Source organism: Haliotis rubra, unplaced genomic scaffold (genome assembly GCF_003918875.1).
Source record: "Haliotis rubra isolate DU_JTF1 unplaced genomic scaffold, ASM391887v1 Scf696, whole genome shotgun sequence".
Classification (NCBI taxonomy): Eukaryota; Metazoa; Mollusca; class Gastropoda; order Lepetellida; family Haliotidae; genus Haliotis; species Haliotis rubra.
Genome location: NW_025767408.1, coordinates 290,373 through 307,899, shown reverse-complemented (window position 1 = coordinate 307,899; position 17,527 = coordinate 290,373). Strand labels below are relative to the sequence as shown.

The 17,527-nt window shown below is 40.1% G+C and overlaps 1 protein-coding gene across 1 annotated transcript in view; it reads left to right on the top strand.

The window, feature by feature from the left end:
• LOC124258525 (protein patched homolog 1-like) overlaps positions 1-17,527 on the top strand; it is a 63,146-nt gene that overhangs the window by 10,464 nt on the left and 35,155 nt on the right. The window contains 3 exon segments of the mRNA XM_046692597.1: positions 12,324-12,510; positions 12,739-12,808; positions 12,966-13,063. Coding sequence (XP_046548553.1) covers positions 12,324-12,510; positions 12,739-12,808; positions 12,966-13,063 — 355 coding nt within the window.

Below are 17,527 nucleotides of genomic sequence, written 5' to 3'. Positions count from 1 at the left end.
AAGATAATTTTCTTAACTGGTTTTGAAACATGCTGGAATATGTTGGAAGTGAACAAAACATATTTACATTAGTTACTTTAAAACTGAAATAGAAAAGGGATTTCAGGTTTGTGTTGAAAAAAAGACAAGTCACTAGTATTTCAAGCAGCTAACAGTACAATCAGAGGGGATAGTGTGTTGGTTAACTTCCTCATTTTATTTCAATGCCAACATACATCTAGAAGTGACCATCTGTGTCCTGATTACATTTGTCAAATGTTGGAAATGTGAGTCTTGTTCACTGTTGATGGCCATTAGCATGTTTTACTGCAATTAACAACATCTTCAACATGTATGCAGCAATTAAATAACCAGCCATGGTAAACAAGATCATTGAAAACAACGAATGAACATGCTGCTTCAACATTTAACTTAACTATAATCGGCAGTCTGTCCTCAAACAAAATTATCCAAATGGCCACATATAACTGACACAGTTGTGGGCCGGTTGAACTAGCGTTATGGAAAGTATTTCAGTTCATGTCTCAAGCTTCAAGCAGAACCATTTTCATTCTTGCTAGACAATCTTCATCACATCCTGATGATGAAAATGAACCCAGTGGGTGGAATACATTCTATTTTTGTTTCTTTAATAAGAGACCGTGGGTTTGCCCAGTGTGAATGTTCTTGTTAGACCACCATGATGGATGAGGTGCACTGGAGCCCTCTCAATGGCGCCCCTTGGTCATGGATTTCACGAACATGTATATCTTGTTGAAGAGGGGCGGTGGGGTAGTCTAGTGGTTAAAGCGGATGGTGAATGCTGAACGTGGGTTCGAATCCCACATGGGTACAATGTGTGAAGCCCATTTCTAGTGTCCCTAGCCATGATGTTGCTGGAATACTGCTAAAAGCGGCGTAAAGCCAAACTCAGTCAGTCAGTCAGTCTTGTTGAAGACATATTTTGCATGGTTGAATAACAAAATTACTGTTTTTTCTTTGATAAATTATGACAGAATAATTGCTTGCCCCAAATCACTGTTTATTAATTTACATTTTAAAACATGAATTTCAGAACAATTTTTTACGCCAATTTGTATGCTTTGTGTTGTCAGGAACAATGTTTTCACTTCAGTTCAAATGTTGTGTTTTCAATTTAAGTTCCTGTTTTGGGGAAACATGTGGAGATGACGTAAGAGTTGTACCAAAGACAAAACATTCATGTTTTTTAACAAAATGACAACCAGTTTCTTTGAGGCGTTGTCAGAGAGGGCATGGAAGTTTTTGAAATCCAATCCTAGTTGGGTGTTCATGTGCATTCAGAAGAAGTCGGAACACATTGTAGAGAGGTAACCTTTTGTTTTCGTCTCCTGTGGTAGACCCGCCCAGTGATGATGGCCCTGTATTCTGAGATCTATTCCTTGGCCTCCATTGACTTTGGATTCTGTCGGTACAACAGGAAGTGGTGACATTCAAAACTGTAAACTGGAACGCGGATTGATGTGTTGTAAGTTCTGAAATTTGGCGTAGTTATGCAAGTGAGTTTGTGTGATAGATGGTAACGATTAAACAGGTTTTGACCAACTGACATTTCAGTGCTAAGTTTTCATGAAAGTTCATGTTTCACATACAAATGTTTGTTAAGCGCCATGTAAATGAATGAATTTTGGGGCTTCAAAATGAACATCTAGTTTGAAAAGTTTTCAAGTTAAGCATGCCCCTATTATTTTGAAGCTTAAAAAAAAGTTGTTCACTTTGCTCTTCCTTAAACCTCAGGAGTTAAAAAAGAATTATTTGTCATTTAGAACATTGAAATTGTAAAATAGCCTTTGCTCTGAGCTCAAGGCTCTCTCCCACACTGCTATCACTTTCTCTATTCAGAGGTCTTTGCCATTACACTCTGAACTAAGTTTGAATAGCTGTGTATGGTTTAGTAGAACAGGCCTCCCAATACAAGACCCAGCCCCCCTACTTCACATGTCAAATTTTGAATTACTCTTTTCAGGAGAGGAAAGTGTTTTGATACTTTGCACACATCTGATAAAAAATAGATTTTGTCTGAATCGAGACATCGGTATTTAGTTGGGCCCATTGTGTACCCTATCTGATGTGTTGCCTTCTACGCCATACTAAACCCATTTTTAAGGGGGGAAAATGTAGCAATATTTCTTTTAGGTGTTCTTTTAGATGAAACTGCAAGTTTGGCAACAAATCATAATGTTTGTATCACGATATGGCTGCAATATTGCCGATGTGACGTTAAATAATAACTCACTCACTCATAATGTTTGTGAGAGACTTAATGCTCTGGGAAGACTTTCTGGCATAGTTTCACCTAATCTTACATGCATATTAGGTTCACTTTTGAACCAGGACTCTATAAAGGAGTTGTGTAACTTAACCAACAAGAAGACAAGGTATATGAAGCAGATACTCATATGAAAGCATTTTCAAAGCTTTGTAAAACATAAACAATATCTTCATGAAACATTGAATCAGTTTTAAAACAATTTATTTTCATAATGAGGAACATGCCATGCAACAGTAGGCATAAACAACCTATTTACTGACTGCCCTACTTTATACACAGTTTTTAAGCAGTGTGTTCATCACCTTCACCCCATCAGCACTGTTCAAGGATGATTTGGGGGACAATTTCCCCCACCTTCATAATGTGGCAGAGTGCCAAAACCACCCACATGCTTTGTGGTAGGGTCTGCCCCTGAGCCCTGGAGTATCCAGTGATAGACAAGCCAGCCGTGACTCCAGCAAAGCACTGCACATCAAGGGGTGCGATTGTTTGAGATTTTTAGCCAATTTTGAATGTATGGTGACGCTGTGGAGCTTAATATTTTAAGACGCTGCTAAGAAATTGTTGTAACATGAATTACACTCTTATTTTATATGCAGTGTGGAAGGGGATTTGTGTGGTTTTTCGAACGTGTCAGGAATGTCACAATAGTATCGAGGATAGTAAACAAGCAGTGGTGTCATGTGGTTGTTTTCTTGAGGTTTGATTTTCATAATTTGAAATTATATACACATAAGTGTTTTTCACTCTTGCGTGAAACATTAAGCTGTCAAAAAGTGTTTCATTATTTTTCTTTCTTTTTTTTCTTCTTCTTTCATGCAGTGCAGTGCACTGTACCTTTGTATTGGAGGTTGTTGTTGTATCTGGGATGTTGTTGTATCTGGGATGTTGTTCCGTGAGCTGGACAGCTCCATGTGTGAGGAACACAGAGGTCAGAAGTTGCCACCCCGTTTGGCCTTGCTGTCCACCTTTGGTCTATTGTGACCACCGTGAATACATAGTTACCCTTTCTAATTCAGCAGTCATGGGTCACCAAAATGTTCAATTTTTATAAAAATGTATACAAAATGTGAATGTGAGTTGAGTTAAGTTGGGCTTTACGTCACATCGGCATTATTCCAGCCATATAGTGACGAGATCAAGTCTGCATTCATGGATATTTCCGTGCTTGCATGCGTATGTAGGGATTGCATTTAAAGTATTAAATAAAATCTTCTTTAGCTAAACTCGAAATTATTTTCTAAACTATTTTTCAGTTCATTAAGATATGAAGAATTGACATACTTGACAAAAACTGAATGTCTAATTAAGCACTATCTCATTGACGGTTGTCCCATTGTACGGTGAGTGTGTTAATTTCACATATATGTCAATGTGTGAGTGATGGACAGGGTCAGATCACCTGTATATGACATAGACGAGCTGTCAGTCTAAGGTAGACGACAATGGGACTATATACTCCGTGGACATGTACGCTGTCACCTTGCCTCAATGCCTCTGTATGAGAGGCTATTTATTAGTGTACATACATAAATATACCTTTGTCGTTTTCGACGGAGTTCACACTGTCGAGTGCTAATATTATTTCCCTTCTGATGCATGTGGTTGAGGCTTGTGTGTGGCATTGTCAGATCAGCGAGGATTGGACATTGCAGAGTGGCTGAACGACAAAACCACTTATATGCACAATCTCGTCTGCTATTGTCATGTTTTCTCTGCATAGTAAATTTTATTGAGTTCAGTCCTAACCTCACTGTAATAGGCTTTGAATTTGTCTTTTACTATTGTAGCTGTTAACAGAGCAGCTCCAGGTCTACAGATCTACCTTGTAGGTCGTTAGGTGCACTGTACAAGCAGATATTCCTTGGGTAGCCCAGTGGTTGGACTGCTGGTTCATGATGCCAGACACCCAGTTCTATTCTCTCTTGTAGTGTGATAGGCAAAATATATGAGATAAATTGATCAGAGTACTAAGGTTACAGTTACTACAGACTGAGGTGTATGTGTCCACAGTTACTACAGACTGAGGTGTATGTGTCCACAGTTACTACAGACTGAGGTGTATGTGTCCAAAGTTACTACAGATTGAGGTGTATGTGTCCACAGTTACTACAGACCGAGGTGTATGTGTCCACAGTTACTGCAGACTGAGGTGTATGTGTCCACAGTTACTACAGATTGAGGTGTATGTGTTGACAGTTACTACAGACAGGTGTATGTGTCCACAGTTACTACAGACCGAGGTGTATGTGTTGACAGTTACTACAGATTGAGGTGTATGTGTTGACAGTTACTACAGACTGAGGTGTATGTGTCCACAGTTACTACAGACTGAGGTGTATGTGTTGACAGTTACTACAGATTGAGGTGTATGTGTCCATGACAGTTACAGACTGAGGTGTATGTGTCCACAGTTACTACAGATTGAGGTGTATGTGTTGACAGTTACTACAGACTGAGGTGTATGTGTCCACAGTTACTACAGACTGAGGTGTATGTGTCCACAGTTACTACAGACTGAGGTGTATGTGTCCACAGTTACTACAGACTGAGGTGTATGTGTCCACAGTTACTACAGACTGAGGTGTATGTGTCCACAGTTACTACAGACTGAGGTGTATGTGTTGACAGTTACTACAGACTGAGGTGTATGTGTCCACAGTTACTACAGGGTTGAAATTTATAGCACGTAAAACAAGCTTTCTGCACAGGATCCTGCAACCATTTCTTGTCAAAATACAATTGACTCCCATGTTGATGTTTTTCATTTGCGACTTTTTTTTTTCATTATAAACAAGTTTTACTTTACTGATAAAACATTGTTAAGATATGTGTAAATATGTTTATGAAATCAAAGTTTATTTCTAACTGGAAATATGAAATATTGGGGTCAAGATGTTTACTTAGAATTGATTGACATTTTAACTTGGAGCAACCTTAGTGTTAAAGAAAGAATCCCTTTAAATACAGCTATTGGTCTCCTCTAGCCCACACTGACTGTGACAGGACTGTGTTAATTTCACGATTTGAAATGTAACTGACAAGCTTTTGTGTGTCCAGGGCCAGGGTTCAGCCACAGAGGTCTGGCTGTTGACATCTTGTGTAGTATCATTGATCACAGCTCAGTCGAAATCCTGCAGTGACAGACACTAAGTCAGCATATTATTCAGTTTTGTCAAAAATCTCACCTCGGGTTGTGCAATAAAAATCTACAAATTTGCATTCTCTGTCCTTGAATTGGCTAACAATGATCGGCTGTGCCCTGATGGCTGGCTGGGTACATGCCAGCTGTAGATTGCATGTCCTTTGTAGTATTTGACTGAAACTGAGCAGAGGCCTAAATACTGTTACACTTGTCATATGCAGGTAGATTTCCTTGGCATATGTACTGATGCGTAAACTGTCACCTAGTGCCAAATTGCCAGTAACATACACTACTCAATATCAGTAAGAGCACACTTCCTCTTTTACAGTAATTGAGCATGTTTGTTTCTGGAAATTACTGCTGTTTGACACCCTTGGGATATGAATTTTATTCAGCTAGACTGGCAGTTCCAATGAAAGTACATAAAAGACCTAAGCAGTTGAGGAATTTTCCTTGCTGATGCTAAGTACTGACAGACTGAGGCTGACCTTTACGGGGCCTCGTTGGTTGGAACCCCCTAGCCCACTTCACAGAAGGTGCTCATGTGGTAGCCACAGGTTTTGAGCTCCTGGGAGGTGGGGCCCTGGAAGGGTTTAATTTTCAGATCTCGGTGTATCGTTTACGGCTTTCATTTTCTGCTACAGCAGTTAAGCATTGACTGTTTGATCTGGGTTAGATATATAGAGCAGTCAGATCTATTTTTGTGAACTTGCCATATGTTGATTCATTGGTTTCATTATCCAATTAACATTTAATTTCTTCAGGCATTTAAGAAATGTAGGGCAAGCTTAACATTCCAGCATGTTAAGATGTAGAGAAATGATGAAGACAGGGATTACATAACTGATATTGGTGGCTTGATGAGTCAATAGGTGGTGGTTGTGTACCTTGCCTTGTTCAGATCACTGTTGGTGTCTGGTGTAACAGATCAGTGATGACATCGGCGGCTTGATGAGTCAATAGGTGGTGGTTGTGTACCTGGCCTTGTTCAGATCACTGTTGGTGTCTCAGGTGACATCGTAATGAGTCAATAGGTGGTGATCAGGGTGATGACATCGTTGGTGTCTGGTGTAACAGATCGAGCTCGGCTGATGAGTCAATAGGTGGTGGTTGTGTACCTTGCCTTGTTCAGATCACTGTTGGTGTCTGGTGTAACAGATCAGTGATGACATCGGCGGCTTGATGAGTCAATAGGTGGTGGTTGTGTACCTTGCCTTGTTCAGATCACTGATGGTGTCTGGTGTAACAGATCAGTGATGACATCGGCGGCTTGATGAGTCAATAGGTGGTGGTTGTGTACCTTGCCTTGTTCAGATCACTGTTGGTGTCTGGTGTAACAGATCAGTGATGACATCGGCGGCTTGATAAGTCAATAGGTGGTGGTTGTGTACCTTGCCTTGTTCAGATCACTGTTGGTGTCTGGTGTAACAGATCAGTGATGACATCGGCTGCTTGATGAGTCAATAGGTGGTGGTTGTGTACCTGGCCTTGTTCAGATCACTGTTGGTGTCTGGTGTAACAGATCAGGGATGAGTCAGGGGACAATGGAAGGATTTGGGTGATGAGCGTGGGAGCAGTTACTATGGGTACCATCTGATCTGACACAGGTGACCATGTGGTGGTCAGTGGGTACTGCCCAGAGGCAACAGATCATGATCTGACCAGGGGAGAGGGGAAACGTGGATGACCTTACTTGACATTTGCACTTCTGGAATCTTGTTGCTGCTGCTAGGGATGGAAGATGGAGTGTTGATGCTACTGCTGGTGATGATTATGATCACAACATTGTCTTTAGGATGAAGCATGTCAGTTTCATAAATGTCAAACCTCCTGAATAATCTGTTCTAATTCATTTGAAACTTGAATAAAGTCAGTTACCCAATACTAACATGCCATGTGATAACTTCTTTAATTACAATGTTAATACGTGACAAGATGCTATGTGATAACACCTAAAGATACCATGTGATAACACCACAAGTTGCCATGTGATAACACCACAAGTGCCATGTGATAACATTTCCGACATGTCCACACACACACACACACACACACACACGGACCCTCAGTCCTCTCAGACAGACCCCTTTCCCTCAGATCAACACCGACCCTACCCCTTACCCCAGACCGTAACCCCTTGCCTGGCAAGTCAACATTCACCCTACCCCTGGACCCCAGACCGTGACCCCCTTGCCTGGCAAGTCAACATTCACCCTAACTCTGGACCCCAGACTGTGACCCCCTTGCCTGGCAAGTCAACATTCACCCTACCCCTGGACCCCAGACCGTGACCCCCTTGCCTGGCAAGTCAACATTCACCCTACCCCTGGACCCCAGACCGTGACCCCCTTGCCTGGCAAGTCAACATTCACCCTACCCCTGGACTCCAGACTGTGACCCCTTGCCTGGCAAGTCAACATTCACCCTACCCCTGGACCCCAGACTGTGACCCCCTTGCCTGGCAAGTCAACATTCACCCTACCCCTGGACCCCAGACCGTGACCCCCTTGCCTGGCAAGTCAACATTCACCCTACCCCTGGACCCCAGACCGTGACCCCCTTGCCTGGCAAGTCAACATTCACCCTACCCTTGGACTGCGGACCCCCATAACCCCATTCTCTAGCTGGTCAACACCCAGCCCACCCCATCGACCTCCCAGACCGTAACCCCCTTTGCTGACAAGTCCTCACCTACCCCATTCCATGGACCCCCCATACCTTAACCCCCTCCCTTGACAGGTACACTGAACACTGTTGAATCAGGCCTCTATCAAGCCCTGACTGGTAGTCCAGCTCAAATTACAAGTGTAAGGAATGCAATGTCTGTGCTCTGTGCTAGCCCCCTTCGTTATATCATTCAAACACGGCTCTGTTTACTCTACCAGCCTTCACTCCAGCTCCTCTGCCTCACATGGCAGCCATTTAACTGTGGGAACAGCCACCTCGTATCCTACATATTCCCAATATGCAAGATGAACCGAGAAGGCATAAAAACACAACATGTGCTTTATAAAAGAACACCCAAATTTCCAGGGAAGATGTTCCCCCATGTTCACTGCCTGGGCTGGAGTAGATCAATGGACCAATACTAAAGTCAGGGGAAAGTTGGCCAAGCTTTGAGAAATGTTGGGAGCACTAATGGCTAAACCAGGGCGCTCCGTGTTCTGTGTGGCATGAACGTGCAGTAGTTCTAGGGGAGAGCGAGAGGTGCCCTCCCCACCTCGCTGGATGATGTTCTTTAGTGTGTTGGAGGGGGTGAAGCCTGCAGCATTCCTCAACATAATGAGTCGAGTTGACTGGGTACAAAGCTACTAGCTGCTCGTGGTGGGTCCTAGTCTCACCTCATACTTCTTAATGGGAGTTTTCTGGTCAGTGACTTGCAGCTGCATGGTGACTAGTGGCCGGTCTTGGTAACAGTGACCACACTATACCCACCCACAATGTGAATATTTCACTCCCACAACTGGCTCACTTTCACCCTGAAAATGTGACCACTCTCACTCCAAATATGTGGCCACTCTCACCCCAAATATGTGACCACTCCCACCCCAACAATGTGACCACTGTCACCCCAACAATGTAACCACTCTCACCCCAAATATGTGACCACTCTCACCCCAAAAATGTGACCACTCTCAACCCAAATATGTGACCACTCTCACCCCAACAATGTGACCACTCTCACCCCAAATATGTGACCACTCTCACCCCAAATATGTATCCACTCTCACCCCAAATATGTGACCACTCTCACCCCAACAATGTGACCACACTCACCCCAAATATGTGACCACTCTCACCCCAACAATGTGACCACACTCACCCCAAAATGTGACCACTCTCACCCCAAATATGTGACCACTGTCACCTTCAATATTTGACCACTGTCACCTTCAATATTTGACCACTGTCACCTTCACTATTTGACCAGGGGCAGTGGGGTAGCCTAATGGTTAAAACCTTCGCTTGTCGTACTGAAGACCTGGGTTCGATTCCCCTCAAGGGTACAATGTGTGAAGCCCATTTCTGGTGTCCCCTGGTGATATTGGTGGAATATTGCTAAAAGCTGCATAAAACCCAACTCACTCACTCACGCACCAGCTACTTCAAGTGTTGTTGGTGGATTCTGAATTCTTTAGAAAAAATACTAAATATTTGATTGTGAAATGATAGACATGTTTATAAAACATAGTGGTCATCAGTAGACTTGTTCATCAGTATGTGAATGATTATCATGATAAGTAGCCTTTGGACACCATGGTTTGCCTGATACCTGTTATTGACAATAAATACAGCTCCAAATTTGTGATTATCAAGCCCGGCTACACCACGCAGTTTCTATCACTCACATTCGTTAGAATATCAAAATGATCACACTATTTCACAGGAGATCTTAAGTTCTGTTTTTGGAAAAGATGGTTATTGATTATTGTTGAGAGTATATAGTAAGGATTTCTTTGTTTATCATAACACATGATGTTGCATACTTTGATTCAGTTTGTAAAACCATACCAAATTAATTTTGCTGTGATTTATTTTTTACACAAAAAACAACTCATAAGCTGAACTCTTTGTATACAATTTGTATTTATAAAAATATTTTTTAAGAAAAATAAAAAAAAAGGAATGGAATGGAATGGAGACATAAGTCAATACCGAATTGTTTTCACCATTTATTTTCAAGTTCCTTCAATAGACCGAACCAACACAACTTACAACACTAGACAAGGAAGCTACAGTTTCATTAATTCCGCAATGGTGTGGGTTTTGCAGGATCTGGTAAAACTATTCACACAATTCCATTTGTGCATGACAGAACTTTCACGAAGACAGTAAGACAACACAACTTATTTTGAGAAGAGGTGTAAAACCCTGCACATGTGTGAGATGCTGTCTCGGATAGGCCAACAAGCAAAGGAGTTAACCATGGGGAACTCTCCTTCCATCTCCGGGACCGATCTGCTGGATGGGGCCAGTTATGACAAGGGAGACCACCCAGAAGACATGGCATCGTATCTTGTCACAGGGGAGGGGGTGGAGGAGGGGGGAAACGATCCTCAACCATTCCGACTTGAATTATTCCCCTTCATGCTTAATGATGATACGAAAGTGCTTAAAAAAGTGTGACTTTGAAGGCGAATTCTGCGTGTGAAGAGAGGGAAAGAATGAACTTTATTGCATGGTGATGTGGCACGGTGTTGTGGAGGAAACATTCTGAAGAAAATGCCAGTCGGGGAGTTATGTTTTGAGTCTGGGATATTGGGAGAGGAGAAACGCGTCCGCCATTCCAGCCTCTCAGGGGTATAGATGAGGAGAAGGATCACGCTGTGCATGGTTATCCCACCTGTAGAAATACTCCACTTCATCAAGTTTAACTACCCACACACCTGTGATGACTAGTGGCAAAATATCCGTCTTACCTTTCCATGTCATGTCTTTGGGTGGAAAGTGATGCGTTCATTAACTCAGTGTTTGTTTGTGAACCGTTTCCACTGTTATTGTTTACGGGATGTCATTATTTTCACGTTTCATCAATGCTTGACATGAAGGAATGTGTGATTCCCACATTCTTGCTGCCGAGAAACAATAACCAACAGTTTCATAGGAATATATGACCATTAGTTATTAGGAATCAGAATTCGTAAATGGCATTTTCATAGGAATAAATAACCTGTTTCTTGAGAATAAGAAAATATTTTTTACAGTTTTACAGGGAATTCATACTATTCTCAATGTTTCAATTAAGTTTATATTTATGAATATATGTAATTTTTTAATAATATAAGATCCCATATTACCTGTATCTAGTACCCTGCCCCAATATTCTGTTCGTAATCTTCACGAGCTTATTTCAAGATTTCTTACACTGAAATCGGAAGTGTAAAATGATATATAATTGCCAGGTAACTATTATGAAAATAGTTTTAAGATCTTATTGTTTTAATAAGCTCTCCCACAATGTCATACTAAGCCCCTGAGCTGTGCATTACGTCAAATATGGTAATGGTAATTGGCTTGAGGTAAAATGTCTGAATCATCCGAAGCATGGATACCCACACATACTGTAATATACACAGATTGGTATCAAAATCCTCTGTCGTAGCCCAGTCTGTGAAGTAAGCATCTCTAGCAGCATTGCAACTTAATGGAGGCAAATACGACTCTTCTACCACATTGACAGAAACATTCCGCCATAAAAACAAAACCACCAACTCTTCACATCATTCTATCTTAATATCTACTCCCTGAGGAGAGTAATCAGACTGGTTGCCATTGCAACCATCATATTATGCAAGACTAGTTTTGATAAACGTTTCTGTGAGTTTATCCTTGAATACATGTACATATCTGTGACTGTTGATGTCAGTATCAATGTTAAAACTGATAATGCTGATCCCAATGTCAATATTGATGTCAATATGAATGTCAGTACTGATGTAACTACTATTTCTATTTTAATAATCATGTCAAGTTCAATACTTTTGGTACTATTGATGTCAGTGTCAATATTGATGTCATCATTGATGTCAATATCAGAGCCAATATTGATATTAATATCAGTGTGAAGGATTTTGTTTGTATAATGCCACACACAGCAATATTAATATGGCAGCAGTCTGTAAATAATCAAGTCTGGATCAGACAATCCAGTGATCAACACCATGAGCAATTACGATCTGCACAATTGGGATATGATGACATGTCATCCAAGTCAGCGAGCCTGCTAGTCGCCTCTAACAGCAAGCAAGGGTTGTGAAGGACCGATTCCAACCTGATCAGTACAAAGACTGATATTGATTCAAGTGTCAATGTCAATACCAGTGTAAATAATGTTGTCAATTAATGTTGTTTATATCAATGTCAATATCAATGTTCTTCTGTTTTCAGTGGATGGAAGGCTAGGGAAGGAGCTAGAATACACTCGGAACGTAAAGGGGGCTGGGTCCGGAACAACAAGTGAACTAGTTATACAGACACCGAAGAAAGCTACAAACCTGTTGAATGTGGAATCTTTATTATTACATTTAGGCGCCTTGTTAGAAGCTACAAAGATAGAGATTGAAGTCGATGGCTTGTAAGTAGCATTACCTCTCTTTATATTCTCTACGGTTCTTAGAATAAAAGCGCAATGGACATGCTTATGAATTATTTGGATAATTTGATTGAAATAATTCTGTTGTCATGGTAATTATGATGATCCATTAATCGTCTGTTTTGTGTTGTGTTTTTTAAATGTACGATTCTTGACTTGCTGTGTGGTTCATGTATTTCAAGTATTTCAAATGTATTTTCGTTTTTTCAGAACATGGAAATTTTCAGATCTGTGTTTTGCTGCAGACTTTCCAAGAACCGAAAATGCATTTATTGATCTTGTAAGTAAATATTTTTTAAGAAATACAGTAATATTTTCATTTGGTCAGATTGAGACGTTAAGTTTTCATCAAAAGGTTTTTTTCTTGTTAGATTTAGATGATGTTTATTCAGTGGTGATTAAAAAAATATTTTCATCCAAACCGTTCTTTTCTTCAGATTTTGGAAGATCTTTTACCTTGTGTGGTGATTACACCGTTAGACTGTTTTTGGGAAGGTGCAAAGATTTTGGGACCGAATCCATCCTACAACACAGGGTAAGTGTTGAAAAAGTTCATTCAATATTCATCACAACTAACAACAGCAATGCTTTGAAAACATTTCATACAATGTTCATAACAACTAACAACAGCAACGCTTTGAAAACATTCATACAATGTTCATAACAACTAACAACAGTAATGCTTTGTAAACATTCATACAATGTTCAACAACGATGCTACTTTCGACCCCAAAATGCTTAAATGCCAAGGATCAAAATTATAGATATTAAGAAAGTGTCTACAAAGTATCATATATGCATTGAGGACTTGAAAAATCGGGAACCACCAGTCTCTCAAGCTGAGGCTCTGTCATTAAAACAATGAAAAAAGCACAAGCAGATATTCAAAATCTCAGATATATGTCTGTAGAAAATCTGGAAAAAGCAACACCCAGAACCTCAAGGGAACTTGAGTGAAGTCGAAATTGCTTTCCAACTCTGATATTGTACTTGTGTTATGAAGAAGGTCATTTCAGCGTAATTAATGGATTGTGGTTTGTTTTTTGGGGCTTTGATGATTTTGCAGGATGTTATGTAAAGAAAATAGAGTCTAAAGCATTACCGACTTTAATGTTAGCAGGAGCTATGATTTAATCTCATCCCAACAGGGGGTACTATAATAAACTTGATATTTATATAAATGTTACACTTGAAAACACTGACTTATTGCCTTCTCTGAAATGGGAAAATGTATTTTTAACCCTGTCATCTTTTATTTATTAAACGCAACATTGCTGGAGAACACTGAAAGATCAACATTTTAAGCTTCACATATGTTGGGTGAAAGTTTATATCTATCTAAATGACATTTAGCTGTAGTTATTTTGTTCAAAGATTGTAGATTTTATTATTCAAATCACTAATGTTAAAAAGCAAAAAACAATCAGTGAGGTAGGTCTCCAATGGTTACGACTTGGTTAAAGCCTTTTAGCACAGGTACAAACAATCCAAGAATTGTTATCAAGACGGAAAACGATTTAGAGTTATGGTTGTAGGATTCTTCTACACATAAGGGACACAACTCATGGTAGCAAACTTCAGACCTTTAGACAAGAAGACCACCCTCGTCCCTCTGTTTTGGAACATGATTATAAGAAGCATTGAAAACATGATCGCAGAATGAAGAAAATATGTCCAAACTTTCCAAATCTGTTAATAATATGGGTGTTATTACTTGTTAGAAAGTATTTTTTCTAAGTCACCCTGCTGGTATTATTAGCAGTATCATCCCTGACCACTTGGTGTAAATGATGAAGATGGGAGATTGGTCTTGAAGCAGACTATCTGGACTATCCCTTGCTGTTCTTGGTGAAACCTCATACCACTAAGGCAATCATGAGTGTGGGTGGTCCAACGCCTCAGATACCAACCCTGCCCTTTGTATTATCAACTCAATAAAAAGAGGTCTAGACTTTGATTATACCTCTTCTACTATGCTATTGGCCAGAACACAATGGACGTTTCTGTCAGGGGTGTTGATTGGTGGGGTTGAATGGACGTGGCAAAGTGTTAAGTTTCCATTGACTAAAGGATGGGGTATGAATGTGGTCAAGGCAGATTGAGAATATATTGGTCTCAGTTTCATAGGCCTGTCACCTGTTGGGAAGTTACAGATACTAAGTGAAATTGTAGGCTGAGTAGGGGTTATTAGGATAAAAGAATGAGAGAGAGCTTTTAAAAAATTGATTACAATTAAAATTTTTTATATATTTAGGCATGAACCATATTTGATGTAAATTTTTAATGCCAGGTAGTTTTAAGAGGTTAACATTCAATCCCTCTTTCTGGATGCCTGATAAATCCTCACCATAATGTTAAAAAGATGAATTTTTGTCATAACCAAAATATTTTTCAAACTGTATTGAAGACATTAAATAATTTAGTACAAAGCGCCCTTGAAAGGTTAAATGGTCTGCTTTTGGTTGGCATAAAATCAAGCTACATGATCAAAGAAATGCTAAACCCAAACCTTTTGTCTTGGCAAAGCAAAGCGCCTTCTGTATTCCACATTAGTGGGTGGTCGTAGTTTTGGTACTGACCTTCCCAATGGCGTAGGTATGGTGGGTTGGCACCAAAAGTGGAATTGGACCAGATAGCGGAATTGAACTGTCAGGCAGAAGGAGAGTTTGTTGTCATAGTTTACTTGCCTCATAAACACTGCAGTTTCCGAGATGGTTTTGTGTATTTGAAGAGGAAAACTGTGTCGTGTTTCTCTCCCTTTCTCTCTTCTCAATCCCTCAGCAAATGTAAGCTACCGGACAACTTAGAAACAGGTGATTTTAATCTGGGGATTTTGGCACTGAAATATTTTTGCAGATGAAAATAGCAACAGCCTTGCCTTTTGAGAGCTAGGGGGTTTCGTTTGTGAATCGGAGAAAATGTTTTTCGTCTGTTTTCCGTTTGCAGGTCAAATGAAAATACTTGAAATGTTAGGGCCAGCTATGGCCCAGGCTTGATTTCTTACATAAAGATATTGAGAAATCCACGTTGACCATTTGTCCCATGCCAGCGTTCATCAAGGAAATGTAGTTACGTTATAACTCCACAGTTGTCTAAAATGGAATAATCCATTTGTACACAGTTTTTGTACAAATTTCCCAGGCAGCCCATACAACCCACTCGTTGTGGTTTAAAAAAATGCAATACAAATTATGTAACGAGTTCCATGTGTTTCCCCGCCACTGTTTTCTCTGGGTTTCATTCAGTGCAGCACCCGTGGCAAATGGCGACTTAATTCCTCACATGTGGCCCCAACATAGACCGACATGGGGAACCTCTGTATGCTAAATATATTTCAAATTTTTGTCCGAATGTCAGTGTCATTCTCTTCTATCAATGAAACTGTCAGTTTGCAAACTATTTCCATATTGCTCTAAAATGAAGATATTTTCTATCAATGAATGATTTGTTAAAAACAAGAATTTGGTGTCATGGGAAAATAAACTAAATCAAATTGTTGTTTTTTTATACAAACAGATAATAAATGTTTTTATATATCATGAATAGCTATCATGTTTGTACACGTTTGTTGGTTAACCACGCACATGGGTTAATGAGCCTGTTATAAACGAGGGATGGCAAGTGTGCGGACATGCTCAACTTGGGTGGTCTTGACCAAATGGCCTTGCTGTAGACTAGTTGGTGAGTCCATGCTAACATGGATGGAGTATCAGCCTATCTAATGTCATGTTGGTAGGTAAAGTTACTTATGCTCATTATAAGCTAGAGTTTATTGCACAAAGGACGTACACACAGGACTGAACACCACTTCACATCAATGTAGGGAATAAGATACCCGTAAAATACTCTTGTTTTATTCCTTCTACCTAATGTACTATATTTGGGTAGGGTAACCTAACCATGGTTTGAATATTGCAATTAAGAATAATTTGCTCAACTTGTCAACAAAGTACTTGGTCCATTTCTTCATCCTCTCAACAAACTATTGTGGTTATTGTTCATGATTTCATAACAAGCAAGTAGACGTTTTATTACACTGATAACTTTTTACAGTGGTTTTGATAAGTTTCCAAAATGGATGTGGAATTAAACTATTTGGATAAAAACCTCAGACTGGGAATTTTTGTTGGGGATTGATTCATGGACATATTGAAACTTTTGATGTCATCTCAAATTTTTGTAAAGAAAAGGAAACCTTTTTAACCATGGGTGGTGCTTGTGTGAAAGGTTGGTTAGGATAAATTCCAGTGTCCAAATATTGTCATAGATCAGCCTAAGGCTTGTCAGGTCATTGTGGGTGTATACAATGGATGTGTCCAGGTCTTTCAGTGAGTGGATCTGCAGTGACCAGTTAGGGGACAGGACTGGCTGGCTGGACCACCCTGCTGGCAGGCCAGCTGACCCCCTTCCCCCCTCCACATGACCAGAGGTCGTTAGTGCTGAATGATAGGGCAGCCCAGCGCTGTGGAGGTCAGGATGGACACTGACCAAAACAAGCCAGCATTCATCACCTTTGTACTTTCATCATATGTTGGACCCTGATCATGGGGCAGATCAAAACGCAAGCCATAAGACTACCTTATTTGGAAAACAAGTTCGATTTATATATGAACTAAACAGTTTATTTACTTATCATCTGAAAGTTAGATATTGCATTATTTCAAAAGAAATAGAGGTTAAGTAATTGTTTATGCTCAGTCAGGGTGGAGAAAATGTTAAACTCGTGGACATACATGCTCCTAAACGTGAAAAACGACTTTACTCTATGATTTGGATTTCACATTAAACACACATGCGAAGTCACATCATCCTCAGATAGGAAGCATGTATAAATACTAGGTCAGCTCATAAACTGTTTTCTATGGCTCAGATCAGCCAGTTGTTGCCGTTATATTACACATGTTAAATTAAGAAGCGGAAAATCAAAGAAAAACATGAATTCCCACACCAGATTAAACCTTTTGTCATGTAAATTGCTACGTGATTTCCCCTTCTCGAT